Source organism: Sylvia atricapilla, chromosome 1 (genome assembly GCF_009819655.1).
Source record: "Sylvia atricapilla isolate bSylAtr1 chromosome 1, bSylAtr1.pri, whole genome shotgun sequence".
In the NCBI taxonomy this organism is placed as follows: domain Eukaryota; kingdom Metazoa; phylum Chordata; class Aves; order Passeriformes; family Sylviidae; genus Sylvia; species Sylvia atricapilla.
This window is the reverse complement of record NC_089140.1, coordinates 46,544,036-46,571,710: the sequence shown is the minus strand read 5'-3', so window position 1 is coordinate 46,571,710 and position 27,675 is coordinate 46,544,036. Positions and strand designations below refer to the sequence as shown.

The following is a 27,675-nucleotide window of genomic DNA, read 5'->3' as shown; positions in this document are numbered from 1 at the left end:
GGGGATAAAATCCATAAATGCACATTGTTTTGAGGAAAATTATTACTGCAGCATTCTTGGTGAAGAGGCTGCATCAAAAATGGGTGGGAAATATAATATGTAATAACTGTGACCACTGAGTGGTTATTCTGGGGTAGAAGTTGTGTGTGACCGTGTGAGTCGTCAGCAGGCACAGGGAGCTTGCAGGGCCTGATCACACAGCCTTCGAAGTACTGCCCTTGCCATGTCTGCATTGCCCTCACACCTCATAATGGAACAGTCTGAAGGGACGAGCCTGCACAACCCAAAATGAACATTCAGTGTCTCGTGATATTGAAGCAGCCTGTCACTGGGGGTTCACATGAATTTAGTTAGTACAGACCAAGCAAGGATTTCCACAGCTACAGAGGATGCAGCACCAGTAGTCCTATGAATTTCCAGGAAAGTGCCAAATCTCCTACCCTCTGTGCTCTCCTCATCCTGTCATCTCCTCCTTCCAGGAGGAAGAAGCACATCAAAGAAAGTCTTCTTGCTCAGAGTAGAGCAAGGCTTGCTCTCAGTCCTGACTGTTTGGGGTCATGACTAATCTACACTTTGAGAAGCAGAACAGGCTGCTCTTAGCAAAGAAAAAACCATTAAAAAAAACAAAATAAAACAAAACAAAAAAACATAAAAATACTTGACAATTTTAAGGACTTACCTGGAGCCTAATGGGCATGAACAGGAGCCTTGCTCAAACACAGACCAATGGATTTCAAACAAATTCATTGTTCCTAAAGTTTCTGTGATTTTTGTAAAGCATCATCATTTCTGTTTCACCAGTGAGAAAACTAAGGCAAATAGCAGTGAAGTAACTTGGCCAAGCCACATAAATGGCTCACCAGTTGAACCAAAGGTCCCAAAATTCCATCTCCCTAATCACAGCTAAAAGTAAAGGAAAAGAATTTGCATGGTTACTTCCTCTCATCCCAAGAAATAATAGTATTTAAATTCCTAGGAGGACACAGTATCAACCATTGTGTGGGAGATGTTGCTTTTCTGAGTCAGACCCTGCAAATCATAACAACAGTTTTGCTGACAGCTATTAAATAATAAGGCATCAATATTTATCTGCATGAAGATAATAAATATTCAGTTTATAGGGGAATAAATAATGTCTTTACAAACATACTCATCACAATTTTACTTTTACAAAATTGCATTATTACAATATTCTTACAAAAACTGTATGGACACTCAAAGACAAACTATGGCAAGGTTACTGCACAGTTTGCAATTTTGTGAGACATTAAACTACATAATAAATTTAAATTCAACAAAGATATTAACACAGAATATTGATGAAGACAAAAATTTAGTAAAATTTTAAATAGGTATCATTTTATACTAGTGCACTTCAGGTGAAATCTATTAAAAATTTAGCATGAATAAGCAAAGCACTTCTAAATGCTAAAATGTAAACATTCTGCAGCAATGCTCTTGACACTACAGAGCATCCTCCATAAATTGCATATAAAATATTTCATGTAACCCACCCATACATTAGTGTCTTCTACAAAATGTGATACACTCTGCAATTCTCCCTGCAGCTTCTGTTCCCCTTCATAACTTGCAGGGTAACAGTTAATCGAAATGAACAAATAACCCCAAACATGTCTTTTGACATAGACGTTATCCTATGAGTTCCACTAAAGTTATGCTTGATGCATACCAATATGAAGAAAGTCAGGGCTGTATATTCAACATAGTGGAGTTCAAACACCTGCATCCCCCAAATTAAAAAACAAACATTCAGATGCATAAGATGGGATAAATTATTTCCTCCAAACTTTACTTATTTATTTCACTCCCTTCAAGATACAGTGAAATTTTAACTGCAGAACTGCATCAGCGCATATCCACTTCTGAGTTTTGATTTATATTCTCTAGAGCCCAATCAAGTTTTTTTCTGTGAGCTGTGAAAGCCATTCAAGGATACTTGTTAAAGAAGCTGAATATTTGCACTAAATATTAAAAAAATACTGATTTTCTTAATTATCTTCTCTTCATCACTTTCTAAAGTTGTAATTTCCTTTTCCTTATTAATATAACTTCTAAAACTATTGTGAAAATAGGAAAACAAATTCGTTTTCCCCCCATCATTTACTGCCATCTCTTGCAGTAAATTATTTATACTGATTTGGGCTACAGAAGCTTTTATTCTAATACAGTGTTATCAGAGTGCTAGAATGAACTACAGATAGAAGCAATTGGGGGTCTAACAGCTGAGGGCAGCCACACCAGGATTGTGGATTATCTCCACTGCTATAAAGTCAGGATGGTGTTAGTATGAACTCAACCCAGTTTAAAACCAGTATAGCTGGAAACAGTTAATTTGTCGAAATTGTTCCCCACTTCTACCAGTGCAAAAGAAAATAAATCAAGACCACTATGTCCCTTCATTTTAACAATAACAACAAATAAAATAGAGTAGGAAATTACAAAGTGATGGAAGAAATTACTACACTGACATAGAAAATGAACAGAAAGAAATTCCCCAGTCTTCTAAAGTCTCAAAACAAAAAGCTGCAAAAAGCCTTAACTGGTATGATTTTCTAGCAGTAGATAGCAGCATGATTATAAAATAGATTTATGCATGAAAATCATGAAGAAATACAAAATATTACAAGGCTTAATATTTGATCCTGCCAGACGCCGAACTCTCTGGCCCTGGCCTAACAAACCATTTAATCATGTGGTTAGAAGTCAGCATGCATGTTGCCCTATTGAAGCAAAGGAGGTTATTCAAAGTTTGAGCACAGATAAGTGCTTTGAACGATTGGGTCATTAAAGTACCAACCACTTACTGCCAGAGTGCAAGGCTAAATTGCCGCTATGGGCACCTTGTTGCAGAGCTGTCCATTATGAGGCTTACAAACGCTCTTTGAAGCATGCTTTGAAGCATTTCTTCACCACTGGATAAGGAAAAAAAAAAAGGTGGGTCTGTCTGGGCAGGAATTTCCTACATTCCCGTCAATTCACTTTTATGTGCAAAACCAAACCATATTGATACCCAGGTATAAGCATCACTTAGGCAAAACAGACAGTGCTATCAATGATAATGATAATTATATCATGCCAGCACTCTCCTACCACCATATGCATCCCATTAGAGCCAACTTCCTCCTGTGTGCGGGGCTGGTATTAACTCAACTCAACATGAAAAGGCTAAAGTCACACAAATAGCAAATGCTACATGACTTGAAGTTTCTAAAATGCTGCTTGATGGCAAGTAATGCTGCTGCCTGGTAAAACTGGTGTTATAAAAAAAATTTACTTATGCTCTCTCACCAATAAGGAGAACTTGCAACTTGATCTCAAGGCCAGGAACATGACTAGTTATAAAAGCACATTTGTAGCTTTTGTTCTGACAGTTGTTGCGATGTGTGTTCACTAAAATACATACCCTGGAGGAAACCGAGTCAGGTTTGCTGTGCTGGGAGATTTCCAACCCTGGAAATAAAATCCCTTTCCTTAACTTTGGTGACTTCTTCAAAGGTGATGTAACAGTTGTGAGAAAAGTAGGAATAGACTCATAATCTTATTTTGACTTTCTACAGCTCACAATATATCTATTCCAATCAGATCTCAATACGTGACTACACTGCCATTGGACTGGGGTTTTGAGTGGCTGGTGAGGTGATTTTTTTGCCTTGGGCATGTGAGGGATCAAGAACTACCTTATGTTCACAGGAGGAGAATCTTACTTTATTGCTAGAAATTCTGATGCTGAGGTGTCACAGTTGTTTTGCTTGGAAATATCGATCTGTGCAACAACTTTTTAACAGAGAGAAAAGGAATACTGCTATGGGAGCATGGTAAGCCTGTGTCCTGAAACATTTGCAGTTGTGGACTAGAAATGGTTCTGTAAGGGAGCAGAAACATCTCTCTTGCCACAGGGCTTTCTACAAATTGTAAAATCTAGGATAGAAGAACAAGCATTTGATCAGTCTTATGTAACATAAAGTTCCTGTTTGTCAGATACTGAGACCTTGGCATAATAATATCCTGTAGCTGGGACTGTTCCTGAAATAGTTGAACACCTTACCACTTCAGCGCTAAATGCGGTTGACTGACTTGCTTTCCAGTCTGTCCAGCTGAAAATGCATGGGTTGTTATTATCCTATCTGTTAGCTCTGATATCACCGTGTCCACGTCTGATGAAGGCAAAAGAAAGCAAACCACTGTACCCCTGCACAGTTGTTCAAGATCAGTCCAGGCATTGCAAATGTCAGGTTCTGTCAGTGAGAAGCCAGGCAGTGTCAAACTGTATTTGAATCCTGTGCTCAAAAAAAGCAGAAACTATGAGAACTTACATTTTTTAGGTTAGCTGCTGAAAACTACTTCTGTGATACAGGGATGGGATCACATTTGGGTCAGACATTAAGAATATTTTCTCTTTTTTTTTTTTAATTTTTTGTAGGTTTTTCTTAGGTTTTTCTTTGGTGTTGTTTTGTGGTTTTTTGTTTGTTTGTTTGTTTTGTTTTGTTTTTGACTGAGTGCAACCATCCTTATTCTACAGAAGTGTTCTTGTGGACTCTTGAGATAAAACTCAAATTGCTCTGTTTGGCTATGGCTTGCCTCCATGGTTAATAAAACTCAAAATACAAAAATAGACAAAACTTAAAAACACAAATACATGAGGAGAAAGTAAATACATTTGACCTCCACATGCACCAACTAAAAGCTGATTTCCAAGTGATGATGATCTGGGAGAGGTGGGACAACTTGATGCAAAGTAGACCTGAGTAGATTGGTACAACATCAGCTGTCATTACCTTGGTATAGCATTTTAGAACATTTTCCATCCATAAACTTTAAAAAGATGCATAAATCCAGAGCCTTGTTTCCAAAATGAAGTTAGAATATTAAAAGACTTGCCAGAGAACACACAGCAGATTACTTGTGAAATTATTGATCCAGGCCTCTACTTGACTCTCTCCATTGGAAAACAGAGGTGTTTCTCTTCCAAAAGGACTTCCCTTTTGGATCACTCTTTGATTGGAACCTCTGCTCCTTCGAATATATTTCACCTTACAAACTGGTACAGTTATATGCACAGATTAACATAAGCATTATCAAGACCAAAATTTACACAACCATCAGTTTTGTATCGTGAATATACCATATGCATCGTATATTCACAATACAAAATGTACACATGAATTATCAATGTTATTATTTAAAACATTATGCCATATTAAACATATTTAGCATACTAAAATTGGATTACCAGTGAATTTCATAAAAAATCAATCCCCAGTGATATTTAAGAAACTTCCAGCTCTAGCACCATAGAGGCAATATTCCATGAGGAAAGACAGCAGGAAGAAGATGGTCTTCAACCCAAACTCTATGAGGCCTGTAGTAATAATGGTATTTATGGTATTGGGCTAGACTTTCAACTTTTGAATGGCCTTGAAGGAGAGAGACAAAGAGAAGATGGAGTACAACAGGTCCACCTGCACCTGATAGGGTCTCAAGAGTTCAGTCAGGCACAGGGTAACCATGTAACCACCAATACAAAAAATGTAAAACTTCTGCCAAGTGGAAATTTGGGAGAAATTTCTAGAAAAGTAGAACAACCTTTTCTTAGATGGTACACGTGAACTGAGCAGACAGATTATAGCACTTACTCTTGCCTTGAAAACTGGGGATTTTGGAGGAAAAAGCTCTACAGCACCATAAGAGCACAACCACTTGGCTTAGAGGGAAAAACCATCTTCCTCTCTTCCTCAGTCTACATCAGTAAACTGAAAAGCATGGGTCTAGTCTTAATAAGACAGATATGAAAAATTTAAACCAAGGAATGAGTCGTCATTTTGAGATGACCTGGGTCAGGTTTCAAACAGAACCGTTTTAAGATCTAAAAATAGAGTTCATCCTACAGAAAGACTGAGACATTTCTTCACCTAGAATAAATTAAGCATTCCTTGAATGTGATCAGTGGACTGAGAGAGCTGGAGGGCTTTCCCTTCAACTTTCAATCACCTTTTTAAGTCAGGAGAAAAGAGAAAGAAAAATGTATATGCTGTTCACATATGCAATTCATATTGCACATATTTTTATTTTGGAAATATTGACCAGTAAATAATTAAAATCTGGCCTAAACTAAAGGTAGGCAAATATTCTTTTTAATGGCTTAGACCCCATATTGCAGCATTGAAAGCTCACAGGCTAAAAAGCTCTTCGGTCTAACTAACACTTCAAATTATTTTAGTGATTGCTATTTTATATTTTAACTCCTTCAGCCCACTGCAGTTGTTCTAAATTTCAATTTTGCCATTCAATTAGTACATGAGCCACATAAAATTCTTCGTTTCCTGCACATTTTCAATTCTGCTTTCCAGTGCACTTGCGTATGAGTCTTCAAAACTCTCTCTGCCAGTAAAACTGAATTATTTGATTGTTCCAAGAAAACGAACACAAAAAGGACATAAAAAGATCAAGCTGAATTTATTTAAGATTTGGATGAACATCCATGGAACACTCTTGGCATTATATGCCCAACTCTTTTTAACACTGTGGTGGTACAGCATGTTGGATAGTGTGGTGCCTAAGTTAACCAGGTTCACTCAGCATCCTCCTCCAGGGTGGGATCACAGACATGTTGTATAACCCAAGTGTTTTTACCCACACATTTACTGCAAACTCAGGCCCTGTTTAACTTCTTTGATAGAAAAGAATTAAAGGGGAAAGTTGTTAAAAGCATTACAATGTGCAATTTCAATGCAAGGCATGATGGAAGTAGTTGCGTGGGAGGATATTACTTCATTATAAACCTAAATCAGATGCACAAAGATTTCTATCATCTCCAGAGACTATTCCATCAGGCTCAACAAGAGGCTTTGCAGTGAAGAAAAATAGCCCCCTATCCCTTCAGGCTTGAGAAAGTTGTATGGCTTTTTTAACTGTTTCTAATGAAATCCCCTATTATTGCTTCTCCCCTGGGAGACTTCAAAAGTCTTGCAAACTTCACAGAGCCCACATGTTCATAAACCTCAACCAAAAGACCACTAAGGAAATAAATTGCAGTTCCCCAATTAGCATTTGACATTCTCTACTGGTTTTCGGTGGGGTGAATTTGTCTTTCTTCTAAACCATGCTGATAAATCAAATGAGTTACTAAGCCTGGCATTATTTTATGTTTTAAGGCACACTGAAATCAAACGTTTCAGTGTGGGATTTGCTTTCTGCATAATATTTGGGGGAGACATGAAACAAACCTAGGCGTTTCAAACATGTTTAGGGGGCTAATATGCACATGAGTATTTTCTTCAAGCTCCTCATTGTGTATTCACGGCTACTGCCAAACACAACAACTGAAATGAGGCATTAGGATATAAAATGGGAAGTGGTCAGATTTTCAAAGTGAGCTGTTGGGTGCCTAACACTTATGAAAATCTGGCCCCGACTCTTTGGTGCCATTCCAGAAAGAAATATCTCTATCCTGGCCATTATCCAAACAGCTTTGGAAATCATTTTCCACAGTTATTTCAGTAAAGCATAAAAGCCAATCCCCAGCTTTCTCTGCCTGATTAAGCACTGTCACCAATCACTATGCAGCTCAAAGGTACGCATGAAATATTCTTAGATAAATCCTCCATCTCCAGAGAAATGTGTTTCCTGTACAACTGTAAATCCAGGTTCTGTGTTGAAACTAATCCAGCCTGGCAGTGCTATGGTCCTAGAAAAGTCTCCTTGGTAACGACAAACTTACGCAACAACAAAGTCATCCAATCTTTTCATGCCACAATATTATATTAAAAACACCTGGTTTATTTATACAATGACTTACAGATCAGGGTCCTAGAAATAATAATACATAAACTTTATAGCAAAAAATATACATATTATAATTCATCCTTCTATAGTATATAGAAATTATGTATAGTTGCATGTGGACATATATATATATAAATATATGGGTTGTACTTACGTTCAGGGCACTTGTGTATGGACACTTGCGTCCAAATACACACAGTATATATTTATATCTCTTTCTAGGTGCCAAGTGTGTGTACTTAAGAGATACACAAATACACACAGAGGAGCATATTTACACTCTGTGAACAGATGTGTACATTGCAGAAACTGCACACAAACAGCTGGAGTCCTTCACTGGCTGTGAGCATCAGAAGTGTCAGCAACCACCTGCATTAGTGTCCACGGAAAGAGAATGAATGTCATCGCTGTGGGCACAGGACTGGCTTGATGCATCTTCCTCTGTGAAGAACTAAATTTGCTGGGCAGTGGCACCCTGCAACACAGGGCTTGTTGCATGGTCCAATTTCATTCCAGTTGTCACATGTTTTGACACATCCCGGACCACAGGTATCATAAACTGCACCATGTTTACACTGGGTTGCTGAAACGAGTTAAAAGGAACAAAATATGCATATTACACAGAGCCCCACAAGAAAATTTACTTATCAGTTTTCTTAATTTCTACTGCAAATATCAAAAAGTACATTTTGGGCATGATGATTATCTAGAAGAAAAATTACTTGTAAAATGATTCCATTGTATTACATAGTAAATACAAAAGTATCAAAATTCCTTATCAAAAGCTATCAAGTCCACAACAGTATTGGACTTTCTGAGAATTTTAAGAGCATTAATGCTGTATATATAGCTTTGGAAAGGTTTCTATCTATATGCACATCTGTGCTTTATATTAAAGGATTAACACTGTTATTACAATGCCTTTTTCCAAAGATTTCTGAAACATTTACAAGGACAGACAGTTATTATCAGTTCCACTCCTACAGAAAGAAGAAGAGAATGGAGAGTCATTCACCCCATTAGAATTTCTGATACTAAGATTATAATTTCTATATTTCATATTGCAGCAAATTAAAACAATGTTTTTAATGCAGAAGCACCATTTCTAAAACAAACAAACAAAAATTAAAAATCCATCATATCCATGCTTTGTCCTGTTTTACCAAGGGATCACTGAAAGTGAGGATTTTTGTACTTAATGATTCCAGTAGCTATTCATTAATTTATGTAGATGACAGTTCAATGCATTTTCAACATAAAAGATCACTGAAGACTCAGCTAAAAGCACTATAACACCCCCAGATCAATATTGAAACTTTCAACATTTTATATCCTGCCTTTTTAGTATGGAGAATAATACACAGTTCAATGGCAAATACAAGCCTGTTATGCTTTTTAACAGATGTGCTGATGGCAAAAACAAGGATAAAATAGTTCATAAATGGTAAGGGACTCTCAAGCATCCAGAATCGTCTCATGCTATTTTCAGAGAGGTGATTGCATTAGGAAGGTTTCTTCAACTTTGAGAGATACTGAAGGTCAAGATTTTTTTAATGGACAATTTTGTTATGGACAGAAAATACTGTTTTGTTGTGAGAATTGGCCTATAGTGTCATTACAGTACGGCTATTATTCATAAAGAGAAAACAGAAATAGATTGATTAAATATATATGAGTGTATCAAAGAGGATGGAAGTCTTACTGCTAAGATATCATAAATTTAAGTAGTTCCTTTTTACCACTAAAGGTTCTTCAAAACAGCATCAGCTTCTTTCAAGTTTTACTTCTTGTGCATTTTATGGAATTTATGCGTATAAAATTCTCAGGACACAGATATTAATAAACACAAAATTGTAAAAAAACTCCTAGTACAGAGGAAAATTAGCTGAGTGTTACAGAGAATCAAATGTTGAATATTAGATGTATATTAGATATCAGGGGAGAAAAAAACCCCAATTTTCAATCTTTGAACATAGGAAAGCACCAAGAGCAACCTACCTAGAAACTGTGAGACATCTTCAATTGAACATTGTTTTAGAATAGTCTAGAAATAAATATCTCTCTGTCAGCTATGTTCAAGATAGGCTTATTGAGTTTGTGAGCATAGATCTTTTGAGAATATTTCTCCAACTTAACATTAACATAGAATAAAATGTAAAATAATTCTATGTTATGTAAAATACAATGTTAAGATAACTTCCATGCATACTTAAAAAGGAAAAAAACAAAAGGAAAAACTAAAAAAAATTAAACAGGAAATTTAGAAGGTGGGAAAAACATGCAAGCAATACTAAGCATAGAATTAAATGTCAGATTCCCAGGAAACTCTACGCTTACATAGTGTGCTAAGAATAGAGATTGAATCTCTGTAAGAGGGGAAACGAAAATGTGCAGCTCTTCCCAGAGCTCTGCAAACAACATATTAACTGACTAGAAAAGTAGACCAAAACGTTCAAAGACAGTTAGTGATTGTCCATACACAATGTGAATTATCTTACAGGAGCTGTGTATTAAAAGTTTTTATGCTTTCTCTCCGAAAATGACCACCCCCCCTGTAGGATCTCTAATTGACCAACCAAAAACAAACATTAGACTTCAGCACATGTGGTTTCCATATAGAAAGGAATACGACCTTCAGTTTTTAAGGCTGCACAAGTTTCATCCCACAAAGGTTCAGTGCAGTAATAGCTGGCCCATTCCTTCCACCTGAGCTCTGTTTGGTTCCTCAGCTGGTAGGTTTAAGGAAAGTTGGCTAAGGGCTCCTTTCCACTTCCTCATCTCTGCCCCAGAGCAAATGAGAACATATTACACCCTGCCCTCGGCAGCCACAGCGTCTGTCAGTACTCCCCATTCTGCTTTACCACACATGGATGTGGGATGTCAAAACACCTCCTTATCCTTCAGACGATGCCATGTAGAAGACATGATGACTATTTTCTGCTGTAGGCAGCCTATAATGGCATTATTAACATGCTGTCAAGGGAAAAATCAGAAAATTACAATGGCTGCTGTTTAAGTTCCCTGGATGGCTTTTATTGTTGAGTGATTCAGTTGTTAACATGTGGTGTGATTGATCCAGAACATTCCACTTCATCAACAGTTTAAAATATAAAAATAAAGACATTCTGCAGAAGGCTTCCCAGGAACTGCTGAAGTGATTCACTACCATGTAAACATGGAAAACAGAAGTGGTGTCTTTGCACCAATCTTTTAAGACAGATTCCTCTCTTAAAGAAAGGAGCTCTGTGACTAATAACTTCCTTAGTAAACTAGCAAAAAAAAAAAAAAAAAAAAAAAAAAACCCTGAAAAACCCAAATCCAATCTACAAAAGCTACTAATAATACTGTATTTTGAAACATTACCAGTCCCAACAGGATTTTTCCACTCTTCTTCTAGAACATGTGTTTGGCATGAGAGAAGTGAGCTTCCTCAGACCACTTTCTGAGCTGGCGGGATAACAGCCAGCTCCAGCCCAGAAGCCATACAGTCACATAAATACAGCACTGAGTTTGAGCTCATAAACCCGGCCTAATAAGGCTACAGTTTGCAGACTAGACCTGGTTTAGTCCAGCCACTTTGGCAGTTTCACAGAGGAGGCTTCTGAGCCTATCTTTGTAGACATGGCCATAATTATTTAGGAGGAACATTTACTCCCCAACACAAAAGCCAAAAAACGTAGCGTAACTGCTGAAGGATTCAATTGGTTGATGATATCTGGTAAATCTGATTTCACAGAAAATTCTGAACTAATATTTGTGCATCTGAATCTTCTGGCTTCTTCTTTCAGGCTTACACAGTTTGGAGGTCTGTAACACTTCCAAATGACATTTCACTCGTAGTGCTTGTAATTCACAACATCTCCTTCTAACAGAGCTAAACATGATGGATCTGGGCACTGACCTTTCCATGATACACTCCTGTTAATATTTTCAACTTTCAGTTTTCAGTAAAGCCAGAATAGCCCTCTTGATACATTTACAAAGGGAATAAAGCAGTTAAAGGAAAGCAACATATAGCAAGTGAAAAGAGTGACATGTACAGAAAACTCTCCAGCAGAGAAGGGATCCAAGGGAGAAGAGTCAAAATCAGATATGCACTCATCTCCCTCCACTACAACTGATCACAGAGGAAAAGAAAAAATTGTTCAGATTTTATTAAACTGTTGTAGCATGTTAACACATCAGTGCATTTTGCACTATATTATAGCCCTTATCTCATTGTTTTCTTGCATGTGTAGTCATGCCCATGACTACAAGAAGGCAGGAAGTTATTGCCTTCTACCATCCTTGAGTCTTCTTTCTCTTGTATCCTGAGAAATGCAGTATTAAATTACTATATTCCAAGACATTCCACCACTTCAGTTTACCTAATTGTACTTTATAAACATCTTGTTTTCTTGGGTTTAAAAAAAAAATTTTTTTTAATTTCTCCTTTTCTTTTCAAACCCCTTCCTTCCATTTCTATCCTTTATTTTCCATCTTCGATGTATCACTTTTTTTTTTTTTTTTCCCTCATGCTGGCTCTCCTGGTTTTTTAATTTCTCATTCAAAAACTTTATTTCTTCCTATACCCATCCTAACAGGTCCAACTCCCACCTACTTGCCATGGCAATCCATAGCCTCTTCCTAACCCCCTCAGTTCTCATGTGGATCTCACCAACCCTTTCCTACCTTAACCATTTTCCTTACTCATTATCTTCCAATCCTTCCACTTTTCACTCCTCCAGCTAAATGACAGCTGACATTCCTTTTAATCAGACAACCTTATAGGATGTCAAACCTCAAGCAGCAGTGTTCTGGAGAATAATGTAGAGGAGGATAAGCTATTGCACTGGGAGAGAGAGAAGAGCATGTAGGGAACAGGACATGCAATTCAGCCTCCTGAGCATCCTGTTTGGCTGGCCCTCCAGACAACAAAAGTTTCCTGAAGACTATAAAAATGAGCTAAGCTTACAGCAGTTAGGGTAGAGCAACTGGCAACCACACAAGATCTGGTTTTAAAACGGACAAAAGTATAATTAAAACCTGACTTTACTAATAATTATTCTACATTTTCGTTGGAACACAACTCTTGCAAGTATCCCACCAGCTATGAAATTTCAAGCAGGAAATGAAAGTCATAGAATGCTAAAGTTTTATTACAGAAATGTTGTTCCCCACCTATGAACTTTTTATCTGTAATTGGGACACAATAATTGCAACTACTTGTTTTGGAGAGAAAAAAAAAGTCAGTTTAAGATTAAAACCTTGATGCTGGCCACTGCTACCATATGGAAAGCAGTGGATGCACTTTAATGCTTACTCTATGATTTACTTAGAAGATGGTACTACTTATCTGGCATTGGATACTTAAATAAGTGTTTTGAGGGCACTTAGGCTTATACAGCTTATCTATATTTTCTGCTTAACAAGATTTCCCCTTTCCCTCTAGAAAAGATTAAAAAATCCATGTTGATTTAAAAACTTCTTTCTTTAGCTATAATGGAGGCTGTGTGTTCAAATTCCTTCATAATGTTCTCTCAAGGACTGTTTTTGCCTCAGAAAATTTTCTTCTCTTTGATAAGATGCCAGAAAAAAAAATTGTTAAATGAAGCCTCAATTAGTTAAGTCGTGATATGTCAACACTTGTATAAACTCCTTAAGGCAGGGGCTGCCAGCAAGCAGTTTTTATTATTTTTACAGCATCTGCCATAGTGAGGTCTCAGTCTGAAGTGCTTTGGAAAAAAAATCACAATGCTTGCTTCAGGTTCTGCACAGATCTGCTACCAGATCAATAGATTAAAATTATACACATTACTAGTGCTCTCTAAGACCACATCCTTGAATAGGGTTTTCACTTAGTACCACCATGTTTGGATTGTCCTGTTGCTTTGCAAGAAAAAAACTGAACCTTTTGGGAACAGTCAATCAAACGCAATTTGCTCTGTCACTCACACACCCCTGCTAAAATGCCTTCAACAGAAGAGGAAATTGAAGCAGAGAGAGTAGACCCTGAACCACACACAATCACCAAAATGAACCACAGAGTAATAGCTCTTAGACCAGCACTGAGTATCTTCCTCTCAATGTTTGTTGTTTTTATTCAACTACTGTTAATTGCTTTACATAAATCTGAATACGATTCCAGGCAAACCAATGCCATTACAGAGTATTCTAAATTAATGAGACCATCATCAGGGGAAATACTCAACTGCAATATAGCATTTTAGTTCAAGTGCCCATAGCCACAGGCCACTGCTTCTCATGGAAGCAATTACTCACAATTACTTGCAAGTAATGCAGTCCAAATCACACAGTGAGTAGGGATCATATGCAATAATTACTGCAAGTTTGCATATCAGTACTTCCACTAAATAAGTTTGCTCCTCTTTCCTTGTTGAACCTGTCGCAGTTATATGTACACGCTGTTCCCAGAAATACAATTACGTTTTGACAGGTCAAAGGCGTTTAAACTTTTTCCATATCCTGAAAGAAAAGCTTCCAGGAACTTGGAGGCTGGTAAAATTCCAGTATCATTTTTGATCCTACCCCACCAGTAGAAGGGTAGTATGATCATAGCATATTAGCCCAGGCAAAGGCTTACAAAGAAGCAGTCCCAAAATGCTTACCTGCACAGCTGTGCTCTGGCACCCACTGGACTTTCAGGCCTTCCCTCTGACAGGCTCGGGCGTATGCCAGAAATGACTCACAGTAGCAGTTTTTATGGATCGGACACTCACACATGTCTGTCACACAGGACCTGCAGAACAAAGCCCCAGAACAAATAAGAATGCTTTCGCAGATATTGGCCCAAGGTTTGGAGTCATTTACTCTGCAGTCACATGGCATTCAACACCACAGCAACTTGAGCTAAATGGCAAGACAATTAAAGGCATCCCAAGGGCTCATCTCTTTTTTGGTGTACTACTTTAATGCAGAGAAGCCTCCAGAGCACCAGGGAATCACCCAGAAACACGGAGTTGAGAAGACCCAAGAAATGTCATGTAGAGAGGACTGAGACCACAACGGGTGAAGGCAAACTACATTTTTGCAATGATTTTGTGTCAACAGAAGACAAAACCTTTTTATTCCTAGAAAACAATAATTTAATAATTTTACCAACAATCATAGCAGTAGTGTTAAGTGTATGAATGCTGTAGGCAATGAGCACATGCCTCTCCATGCGAGAGATGATGCCTTCTCTCCAGGCTAACTCCAGACTTCCTGCTTTGAAGTCATGAAAATAGCTATGTGCCTGTTTTCTCAGCAGCATCACTAGTGCCAGACTTTAAGATACTCCAAAGGAACAGGGCTGATGCAGCATAACTGAGCAGTTTCATGCTAGGAAATCCCTCAAGCACAGTTCATACCACCCAGTCTCTTCTCCATTGCATTCTTACATGGAAGCACCCAAATGACAGGGAGCAAAGCTGCTAACACGGCTCTATGTGAAACTGTTACCGTGGATGTCACCACTATATTTCAAGTTAGCTCATTCAGAACATGTGCCTGTTTGGCACAGACCTAAAATGTAACTGGCAAGAGCAAAGAGATTTGCAGTTTGTGATTTCTCCATATGCAAAATGCTCAGACATTTCTGCATGTGTAGCAATGTGAATTCTGAAATTATGAGTATCTACTGCTCTCACCACAAACATCAAAAGGCAGGGAAGGCATACTCTGAAAATCACGCCCTCAATTCCTCTGCTTTCCACTGAAGATAATCTGTGCATGAAACTTGGGTGTCAGTGGTCAAGGCCCTCTGCTCCATGCACGTTCATAGACTTTCCTGTTTCTGAGAGGACAAAGGCACAAATCCAGAGCACAAGATGAAGGGCTGAAATGAAAAATGTGCTCTTCATGTTAGTCACTGTTCCTGTGGACCATAATATGAATTGTCTATAGGAAAAGGATAGATGTAGGTTTAGTTTCCCAGAAACTCTTTCCACAGCAGAAGAGGTAATAGTTTGGAAACAGTGCAAAAACCCCAGCCAAAGTAATCAGGAGCCCTAATGCCCACACATTGCTCAAGAGTAATTGAGAACCCTTTACTCAAAACTAGGAGAAAGGATTAGTGATCCCTTGAACACAGACAAGTCTGTGTCTGTAAGCCAACAGTGGCCCTTAAGGAGGAGTACTTCACCATGCCAAAGTCACCGGCTGCTTTAGTGACCTGACAGTTCTTGACATTTTCATGAGTTTTAATAAATTTACTCTCAATGGACCCAGAATATGAAATTACCTAAAAAATCACAGTGACAAATAAGTAACACAAGTGCTAATGTAAAAAGGTTACCTGTCCTTGATTCACTGATATATATGTGCTGTGAATAAACAGAATTGCTTTGGATCAAATACATAACATGCTTGAATTTACAGACCAGTTGTTTTCACTTGCAACAACTTTACTTTCTAGTGACAATATAATTTTATTTCACTTTAGTCCTGCAGTAGGTCCCTTTACATCTTTTCTAGTAACAGATGTTTCTGTATGCAGATCACAGCTGATAGGCAAGGAATAGATTAGCACAAGATCCTTGGGGTAGTTTGATACTGTCAACTGATAAAAGACCTTGTATAAGCACAAAGGGTCACCTTTTTTACGTGACACATTAAATAACTTCACATTATTTCCTCGGCCACAACATCTCTTCGTGATTTCTTCCTGGTATCTCTGCAGCAGGCACTGCTCCATATAACCCCATGCAATTTAAGACGTGTATTTCTCATTTTTACAGTGAAGTAGATGCTTGCTACTGAAACAAATCATTATCACAAAGAAAGTCTGTATATAACCTCCATAAATAGTTGATTATCAAGGTATCATTTTATCCTGGTTTTGTTTCTGTGCCAGCCCCCTTTATGATACACATTTCACTGCTCTTCACTCGGATTTAGTTATTATTGATGTCCATGGTGTTTACAGATGCTTGCCAGTATCAGCCTGGCTACATGTCCACCAAACTTCCTTGACTAAGAACTTATAAAACTCTGAATCTTAGGTACTTGCTCTGCTTTTTAGAGCATACTTTTTTTTTTTTTTTTTTTTTTTTTTTTTTTTTTTTTTTTTTACCACTACTCAGAGAGAGACGTCACTCCTTGCACTGAACCTACAGCTACCTCAGAGGCTTGCATCAGAAAAAGATGCAAGACCAGGAAAACTCCAGGTTAACCATCAATCACCCAAGCTTTTTAATATTTAATATGTTCATGGCAACGCTAGCACAGACCCTGGCAAGACCCTGGCAAGTCCTAGGCATAGTCTGAGGGATTAGCAAAGGGAAGGCGTTGTTCCCAGTCTGCAGAAGGGCAGCCATGCTCTTTGAGAGTGCAGAGCTTAGCTCCTATATGATTGTGAGCAACACCAACCCATTAATCCTTGGCACTGAAATGGCCATGGACATCCAGGCATGCTCCAGAGTGACACATCTGAGCTTTGGCTGGGATCAGCACTATTTGCTACAATGTTCAGCATGGGTGTCCACTGAGGAAGGTAGCATGCCATGTGCAACACAAAGAATCTGCTGATTCATTACATACCAAATTGCTTGTGTAATTTTTATTTTCATTAACTGTCTAATCGTGGGGACAGCTGCTTGGGCCAAGCCCTAGGCTGAGGAACCATTGTCAGAATGCAGCAGTTTTATTAATGAATTACAATTTCTAATTATTTCTAGAGTTAATTAAATTAATTAATAATGTTAAATCAAAAATGAGAGTAAAGAAACCTATATACACAGCTGCCAAGCCAAGTGAATAAAAATAAAACCTCCTTTTATTTCCTAATGAAAGGGCAGTTGTGAGCAAGGACATAGAAGTAAAAGATGTCCATTCTCTCGGGGCTGACTCTGAGGGTGACCTGCAGATGGCTCATGGCCAAGCTTCGACTTTGGGTCTGTATTTTTATCAAAAGTTTTTTACTTCTTGCATTTAATTACATTTCTCACATTCATTAATGCTACAGTTGTGTTAAAGGGCTATTATGGGATGATTTACCAAGCAAATTGAAAAACTGATTCCTGTGCGCTATCGTAATCCTTTCCCCTTGCAAAAAACTTTGGTATGCCCATAGGTTTTATCTTTTTAATCTCTCCAGTGATGCATTTCAAAAAATATTCTCTACTTCACTAGATTCTGCCTTCTCATCACTCTTTGAATCTGACAAAGCGATTTGGTGAATTAACTGCATGTACAGCCAGCTTACCTGTACTCTAATCTGACTGACTCTTCAAACAAGAAAAAAATACATTTTAGTAAAACTTTGGAATTACGTCAATAATGAACTTCTACTGACAATTTACTGTACTACATAGTAATGGAGACTTTGGGTCTTATAGGTATTGTGACTCCTTACCCAAGAACAAGGCACTTGTGTAAAAGAAGTAAAAATGTATTAGAAACTTAAACATAAAAACATTACACTCAGACAGAAAGAATCCCACAAGAAGACTGCAGCACAAGTTACTTATAAAATGAAGCTATTTTACTAGCTATGGAAATACAAACAAGATACTTCAGGCAGTCTTAGTTCTGCCCTCAGTGAAATCATAGAGAGATGCAATGATGTTGTGGGTGAAAAGAAAATTACATTTATTTTAAGGACATATTTACATTCAGAAGAAGAAAAACACTTGGATGTGACCATGCACTTTATATGGCATCGCTGCTCCCAATAAGCACAGGAGCACAGCCAACCTCTGAGTCCTCAGCTGGTACCAAATGCCTCACTGTGATCCCTTTTGATGCTGTCTGTGCTGCCTGCAGGGTATGTGTCAGAGATGGCGTTAATTGGGTGTGTATAATCACAAACTGTTGCAAGGGGAAATCCATGAAAGTGAAGGCATCCGGCAGCTGTGGGACACACCCTTGAAGGAGACAAACACACACTCTGCTGCCACATCTTCAAAGCAAACTGGATGACTACACTCCTTCAGCAACAGCCCTTTTTCATATTAAACCATGGAAAGTCTCCAAGTCCCACAAAGGGCAAAGAACAGATTCCTGTGCTACACGCAGTATTTCAAAAAAGAGAAAGAAAAGATCACAGCAACGAAGCCTACAGCCTTAGTCTGTGCCACACGGGATTGAAATTGCAGATGTTCACTTGCTAATCACCAGCAGTTCATTTTCCTCTGCAATACACATGAATCCAAACTCAGAATCAATCATTTTAGGAGGGGCTTAATTCCCCCCCCCCTCCCCCATTTCCCAACAGGAGTATGATGCAGTTCATTTTTCAAACATTTTGGTACCTTTGAGTTGTTCCACATAGATGGAAAACAATAACATCTTTCTCTTTCCAGCAGCAGATCTCAAGAGGTTTTACAAAAGCAGTTAGAGACAGTGCATCACTACATGCATTTTATATATAAGAAGCAGCATCAGGTGGTGATGGGGTTTGTCCTCTACACTTGGAATAAGCTGGACACTTGCAAATTTCAAAGTCTGAAGAGTCATCTGCCTAGAGAAGAAGATTAACTTCCAGCCCCACCATCCTGTGAGACATGATTTCTTGTGATAGCCTTTTATTGGGTAAGCCAAATTTTGGTACAAGCTTGGCCTAATTTTTAGGAAAAATTAAAGCCTCCATCAGTAGTTGAGTTGGTATGAGGAAGTTTGTTTGGGCTGTTTTTTCGACAAAGTTCAATGATTTGTCATTATTTATGGCCCCAGATAGAAAAGATACACAAGGTAAGAAGATGAGATGAGCCATTTTTCCAATATATAATGAGAAGTACAGCATGTAGAGCTGGAGACCTTTTTTTGCTTTCAGGCTTGAGATCAAAAGCCTGAGATCATTCCTTCTTTCTCCAGAGTTTACTAATATTAATGCAAAACCAGCAAATAACTCAAAGAAAATAATTTTGGAGGCTGCTGAAAACACAGAAATCCTTATATCTATTGAGTATTCATTCAAAGCACTTGCCTGGGGAACAGACTGTCTCATACAGCATAATCATTTTCAAGGATCATTTCTTCCAGGACCAGGTAACCATGTCTGTACTCCCCCTGTGGTTTTCCCACATACCTTAACATTGGTAACATTGCCTTAAACTTGGGATCTGATAAAGGCATCCATAACAAAGTTAAATCGTCAGTGCCCAAACCCTTTTTTCTGGTAAGTGTGAAAATAAGGGCCCACAAAAATGGGCAAGCAGCTTAAGTGCACTTTGTACTGGAGAAAGCCTCATGCTGAAGTACTGCCACACGGCTCAACAGGCTCCAAAACATCCCTGAGTGTGGGAGCAGAAAGGGAACTGACAGCTCATCTTCAGTGAGCTGTGCATAGCAAATGTACTGCAGGCACATCCTCTCCATGGGGAAATCTCATTCCTATAAAGAAAGCATTGGCCATAATGCTTGAGAATATGACTGTTGTTTTTGGCAGAATGCAGAGGAGGAGTTTGCAGCAGTAGGCATTTCAATCACACATTGAAATTTCATCCTGATTCCTGATTTTTGTGCAGCTTTGATTCAACCATGGACTGTATTGCCACACTGAGCTAAGCAGAGAGAATTATAAAATACATAATTCCATCAAAAGGAAAGAGCTGCATGTGATCTAAGATTTTTGGGGCATAGCAGTCATGTTGCACACACATTGAAGAGTCCTAATTTAACTCTGAGTATCATCCTTCCTGGTCCAGATATAGACTTGGCACACAGATAATTCAACAGAATCACACAAGATACCCACATCCATCCCTGCCTTGCCAAGGAACTCTTCCAAAGCAGTTACTTAGAGTCAACATGGCAAAAGGATGCTTGCAATGCAAGTGGTAATTACTGCTAGAAATTTCCAACATAGCAAAGACAGACAGCAATTCAATTTTGATTTCTTTGTGTATACGTCTTCTTTAAAAAATCAGAACCCACATTTCCCTCATAAACGATAAGTAAAAATGGTATTTTCGAAATGCTGAATAAATGAATGTCCATGTAGACCTCTGAAAAAAACCATATTGTGCTGCATAATATCACCACAAGCCTACACTATGTGCTGCTAAAAATATTATCCAAAAGCCTTTGGATAAAGCCAAAAAGAGTGTTCTGCATGTATTTTTAACCTTTCTATAAAGAGCATTCAGTGCCAGAATTGTGTTTCATTGCCTTAACCAACATTACCCACAAGAATATGGCAAAATTAACAATGAAACATTCTGGAACATTTTTTAAAACCTCATGAAATAGAAGTAGTCAAGACAGCACTACCCTATCACCTATTTATAATCTCTCTCAATATGTAGTACCAGTGGTAAATGCACAAGGAAGGAGGGAGAACCAAATAAAGAATGAAATGGCACAATAACCTTACCTACTTTTTTTCTTCATGATATTTGTCCTACTAATGTGTCAAGTAGACTTTTTGCATCTTGTGCTTGGATCCTTACAGGCATCTGTGGCTTTAATTGTACTTTCTGGTCCTGAGAATGGAAAATTTGGCTAACCACCCCCCATGGGGAAACAGCTGAACAATGACTAAGGAAGACAATATAGTCCCATGCTGGACTCCAAAAAGCATCTGGTATGACTCAGAATATTTCCTAGAGCTGAAGGTTACAGCTGAGCAGCTGACTTGCCACCTTTAGAAAAAGTGGCTTTTTGCTCAAAAAGCTCTCAACAGAGCATGGAAATGCCACCCATAGCTGTGGAAGAGCTGACCCCTTGTACTCCCACACATTTTCAGAAAGTGGAAAAGAGTTTTCATCTCCTCTTCTTCTGTTTCTGTTTCTCTGCACCATGCAGAGTTTCACCTTCTTTGTGCAGCCGTGGCATTTGAAATATATAGTCCTGGCATCTGAAATACATATCTGTATGCAGGAGAACACAAGTGGTTTGAGTTCATATGTGGCATATATTTTGAAGTGAAACAATTAAAAAACACTCCTATGTGCACATTATATACGACTTTGTAACTGGAATTATTGGAATAAAGAGGAATAACAGCATAAGATTCTTAAGCCATTTCAAACAACTGCCCAAGATAACATGGAAAATCCCCATCAAAAATATTCTCATTTTACTTGCACACTGGAGTGGTATAAATAAAGTTTTGTTCCACCTTCTTTGAAGAGATTACTGCTAAAAGGATTTGGCAGCCTATATGTTGTATGATCTGTGGATTGTATATCTAGCTGGAAAATGCCAGGCCATAATAACACTGCACTAGAGCAGAGTATCCAAACCCCTTATAAAGAGGTCACTTGCAATAAAATATTTGGATCAACAATAAGAGAACCAAATTTAAGAGTATGACCTGGAATCTGACACTGAAGGTTCAAAAGCTGGAATCTGCTTTCTGAAGATATGTATTTCTTCAGTTAATTAATATCCACAGTCATCCACTTGCAAACATCCATCACATAACTGGCAAAGGTAACAGCAGCTGTATATCTAAAGCTATATGATAAGGCTTATCATGCATTTATGAAAAGTTTTGGGAAAACATAATATAGATGCTCTGTGGGTTTAATGTTCAGAAAGAAAGTCAACTCCTAAAAGAATTTCTGCCCAAAATCCCATCTTTTATAGGTCATGGGGCCTGAGGTGTACAGTACTCATCACTGATTTCCTTTGGTCAAACTGACCTACTTTGTGTTTCCAGTACCCCATCATTTATCATAAAATGTCTTGGGTTGGAAGAGACTTTAATGGTCATCTAGTTCCACCTGCCACAGGCAGGGATATCTTTGACTAGACCAGGTTGGTCAAAACCCCATCAAACCTGGCCTTGGGCACTGCCAGGGATGGGGCATCCTCAGCTTCTCTGGGCAGTATGTTCCAGTCCCTTATCACCCTCACAATACAGACTTTTGTCTCACTATCTAAGCTAAACCTACCTTCTTTTAGTTTGAATCCACTCCCCCTTGACCTATCACTCCAAATCCTTGTAAAATGCTCCTCTCCATCCTTCTTGTAGGTTCCTTTTAGGTTCTGGAAAGCCACAATGAGGTCACTCTGAAGTCTTCTTTTTTCCAGACTTGAACAATCCAATTTTCTCAGTCTTTCCTCATACAAGAGGTTCTCCATTCCTCTAATCATCTTAGTGACGCTACTCTGGATTTGCTCCAAAAAATATGCTAGGGACCAAAAACTAGAAGCAGCACTCCAGGTGGGATTTCACAAGAGAGGAGTGGAGGGGCAGAATCACCTCCCTCCCAAGCTACAACCTGGAAAAATTCCTAAATTTCATAATATATAGGATTTCTTAAGCCAGTAGGACTCCTTATTACACATCCTGTTCTAACATAACATAGGAGTATTCAAGTTATTCGACTGATCACATAATACACATATACCAAGTCTTTCTTAAGGGAAGAAAAGAAACAGAGAATGTGTTAGTGGACCTTTTCAATATCCATATCAGTATTCTACATTTCCATTCACTGCATGCAATGCTTAGCTTAGCACTTACACTGCTAAAGTGAATTTGCCTTATGACAGAGACACTCCACCATAATGGAATTTTCAATGTCCTTGGCACAGCTACCAAGGAAAATCCATCATCGTTTTGATCTTCTACATTATGCAACTGACATAAAATTTTATCTTTTTTTCCATGTCTAGACTTGATTTTTAAAGAATACTTCCCCCAGCTCTCTAGTCAAGGGGAGACTGAACTGCCATATCTTATCTAGAAAAGGAAAAAAACCTAGTAATTTTAATTCAATTTCAAAAAGACAGACGTATTTTAATATCTAACTTTATACATTAAAGTACTTTAAATCAACAGTTAAATTTTGTTATTCGATTTTATACATTGCAAATGAACATAGCATGGACTAAATTGTTCTATTATGACTGCATCAACTTTCACTCTGGTAGACAGAGAGCCCATTAGTGTATTCTGTGTGACAGCCCTCATCTGAGAAAAGCCAGAGGTTTTGCATGAGCTTATAAACATCCTAGATAGAACCTCAGAAATATTGGGAGGTTTTGAAGTCATGGCCTTACAGAAACATAAACCATGTAGATATACCAAAAGCATATTGTCATAGTCATTAGATAAACATATAAAATGATACAGGTTTTAAATCTTCGAAATAAAAATTTAAACCAGATCATCTCCTTCTGTCTGCTGAAAAAATGTATTGTGGGCCTGCTATATTATCTATCATAAAAATATGTCATATCCAATAACAAGCACAATGAGAGCACGAAGCAGGAAATATTTCTGAACTATAAACATAAACTGAAGTTATCTTCAGCTTTTGATGATGATTCACTGTATATATTTCCAAGGAGGTCTTGTGATATAATAATAAACAGGCTGGCTAGTTCAGGAACTCGCATTCTTAAACTCTGCAGAGCCCACTCCCTGGCTTAATCCATATAAAATTAACTTCAGTCAAGCAGTTTCTTTCCTCTAGGTGGCTGCAGAGCATTTAAAAAGTTGCTGGCTCCAGATGGAAAAAGAAAGAAAGACAGCAAGGGAAAGACCTGATAGGACTGCTATTTAGAAAACAGCTTTCTCTGTCATCTTGCTCTCTTTAGAAAACAAGAGCCAAACTCTCATCTCAGCAAAGACACTCACTGAGAATGCCACCTTCCAGCCAAATGCATCCTCACAGTGCATTTCACCTCTGAGGTCTCCCTCTTTGCTCTTCATCAAAGTAGTAGCTAAAAATAGAACTTGGATGAAGTGGCACAACAGCTATCTTACCTGAATCGAAAAATTAAAAAACTCCACTCTGTTTCTGGGTTTTATGGCTTCCTGTGTGGTCCTGGCCCAGACCCATACAAAGACATAGGCACACAAAGCATGATTGAGACAGGATTCAAACACATGAATGCAAAACTCCAGTCCTGGCAGGGTTACCCTGACTCCAGCAAGGCTGATCTTTTTCATGATGGATATTTAGTTCCTGCCTTTACATTTCCTCAGGCACCTCTGCTTTTGCTCTGCATGTTCTCACAACCACGTGGGCATTGGCAGGGATAAAGCCTGACTGACACCCCAACATGCTGTGAGGCCCATCAAGGACGGCTGTCTTAAAACAGCAGCAGTGCTGCCATGTCCCATTCAGGATTCAATAGACCAGAGGCATAGAGTGAGCTGAGTGACAGGGATTCAGCCAGGAGGCAGAGACCTGGTTTCTGCTCTCTAGTCAGTTTGACATACCCTGCTACTTCACATGCAGAGAGCTTTGCATACTGCCACAGTTCTTTAACCTTCCTGACTGCAAAGTCTCAAGTGCAAAACTCCATATAGAGCATGAAAACACACTGGATGAAAAGCTGGCTTCAGTGAAATGGATGGGGATTTCCCTGCTGACAACACAGGAGTCAAGACTCAGAACTATCATCAACCCTTTTTTTTTTTTTTTTTTCCTCAGTTCTGTACTTCAAGGCTTTGAAGGATCCAGACTCATTCAGGACACCACTGAACATTAAATTCAAGCTTTCTGCATTTAAATGCTAGGAATTAAAATTTCCTGTACTAGACATAGTGACTCCAAGACATATCAGCCTGGCCCAGGAACCATAGAAACCCACACAGAGGTTATAAAGCCAGAATGACCTAATTCTGGGTAAAGTGGGATAAGATGATATGAGCAGACAGAGCCAAGGTTTGTTCTCAAAACTTACCTTCCAGTGAGTTGGTTTGGGCATGGTCACTTACTTGGCTAGATACAAAGGCAGCTCCGATGTAAATCAGCTGACTTTAACGAGAAATTGCAGCCACATTAGCAAACTGTCCATATCATAGAATAATAGAAGTTGTTTTCCCCTTTCATCTGTGGGTCATGTCCAATGGCAAAGACTTTAAGATAAATTCTGGGCTTTGTCTTTTATATGAAGTACTAAACATCTAAATATGGTTTTGCCTCTTTTTGTTGGCTGGGCTGAGACTATGGAACAGATCAGTACTCAATGCTGGCCACCTTAAACATGTTGCTGGATGGAGCTGCAAAGCAATTCATTCTCTCTCCATCACTTTTCACCCCATAAAATCTTCCCTGGCCTCTCTACAGAAGCAGTGGAGAGATCTCAGAGCTGTACCAGTTTGTTATGAAGCTTGCTGTCAAACTTGGCAGTGGCAGCAAGCTACTATATCCTTTCTCACCAGCAAAGTTTGCGGGTGGAAATTGTCAGGCCCAAGTGTGCCTTTCAGACTTTGGGAAAAGCGAGGCAGCAGAACTGCAGCAAAGCAGCCCATACAGCACATCTCCTGAAGAAGCCCAGCTGATAGATGGAGAGAGAAATCCCAGAAGGCAATAAAGAAGGAAAAGTTAGAAATTGTGCAGATTGTGCAGGAGATTGTGTTCATGTTTTCCAAGGGTCCTTGGGAACCACAATGTTTACAGTCCATGCCTCTGTGAGGCCACTGATTTTTTTCCCTTTGAGGTGAGCATGTGGAACTCAGTAGTTTTTCTGCTCCCATGGATCCTTCCACAGGTGGGGAGCCTGAGGGCCCATATGAAAGCACGAGCAGATTAGCTCTGTCAAAACAAAGATCCTGTTTTTGTGCCAGTAAGGAAAAAAAGGAGGGAGTGGGGAAAGCATAAACTAGAGTTTATGATATATAGGAGGAAAATTGTTTTTTAATAGAATCTTTTCAACGTTTTCCATTAAATTTTGGTCGCTTGCAGTGCAAGTTTTGGAATGCAACTCCCTCATCCCCTTAGGATGGTCTGCATTTTATTACATTAGTAAGGAAGCCTAGCTTACTCCTAGCAGAGCTACTGTGTGAAACATTTCAAACTCAAGCCAAAGAGGCAGGAGTAAAAGCCTCTCCTCACTGATTTTCAGCCTCCATTCTGGGGCCAGTGATTTAATGTAGATTTTATAATGTGTAAAAGAATCTTTTGTTATCAAGCAATAGTAAATCACAAATAATAATAGTAAATCACATCATAATGAGTAAAATTACGTGAATCCAAATGTTACCCATAAGATGACTCAATTTCAGCTGGGATTCCTAACCAGAATGAGCAAAGGAATATATCAGAAGAGGGGAGGAGGTATTGGTCATAAAACAGGGAAGATGAAGTGAGAAATGAGAGAACATTAGAAGTACTTCCTTCCTTCCCTTCTTTTCCCCTTCCCTCTCTACTCCCTCTACCCTTCCAGTGATACTGGGTACATCAACATTAGAAATAGGTACACCAAAATTAGAGGAGTAGCAGCAGTCAAGGATGAAAAAATACGGGCATCTGGACAAGTAGCAATACCATGAGTCTATCCTCTTAGAGCAGCAATAGTGGGGAAATTAGGTGGAGTAAATCCTGTTACACATATGTGTAACCATTTTTATAGTTCAGAGACTCTAGGGAGGAGAAGGAAATTTATGCCTACCAAGATGAACCCAGAGAAAGAATGAGACACTTCAGTAGGGTCAGAGGGTATAGATGTGCATAAACCCTATCAGCTCTGCGTATTAAAAGACAGCCATAGTCTCCACGGACTTCATTTAGAAGATTTCATGAGCTCTGACAAATTGTTACACATTTAAAGATCAGGGGAAAGGAGAATGTCTTTAAGGTGCAATTCACCTCACAATGTAGCCAGGATCTAGCCTTCTCAAGCTGTCTTTCTTTCAGAGCTAATTTTTACAGGTAAAGACTAAGCCTTTTGTTTGATTTATGCTGAATTCTGCATAAAATGCTACAGAAAGGAGTAGGATTCTCCTTTCTGAAGTTATTTGTCTAGATGCAGTCAGCTTTAAGCATCTGCCTTCTCACAAAGGCCAAGACTCATTCTTCTAAGCCGCAAGATTGTGGCTCTTTAATATGCTGCCCAGAAAGCTCAGTTTTTTAACACTAATCAGTACAAACGCTCCAGTATATCATACCAAATTCTCTGTCTTCCATGTGAATGTTGTAAATAAGGTCTATGTTAACCAGAACAGTACCATTCTGCTGTACTTTTCTCTTTCTCTCTGTGTGCAAT

The 27,675-nt window shown here is 38.6% G+C and overlaps 1 protein-coding gene across 2 annotated transcripts in view; it reads right to left on the bottom strand.

The window, feature by feature from the left end:
* Positions 1 to 6,455: 6,455 nt before the first annotated feature.
* The window catches only part of BMPER (BMP binding endothelial regulator), a 146,533-nt gene continuing 125,313 nt past the window's right edge, over positions 6,456 to 27,675 (bottom strand). For both annotated transcript variants that reach the window (XM_066321774.1, XM_066321767.1), the window contains exons 14-15: positions 14,412 to 14,542; positions 6,456 to 8,386 (exon numbers count right to left, since the gene is read on the bottom strand). In XM_066321774.1, coding sequence (XP_066177871.1) covers positions 8,205 to 8,386; positions 14,412 to 14,542 — 313 coding nt within the window. In that variant the 3' untranslated portion in view covers positions 6,456 to 8,204. The remainder of the gene's footprint in view (positions 8,387 to 14,411; positions 14,543 to 27,675) is intronic.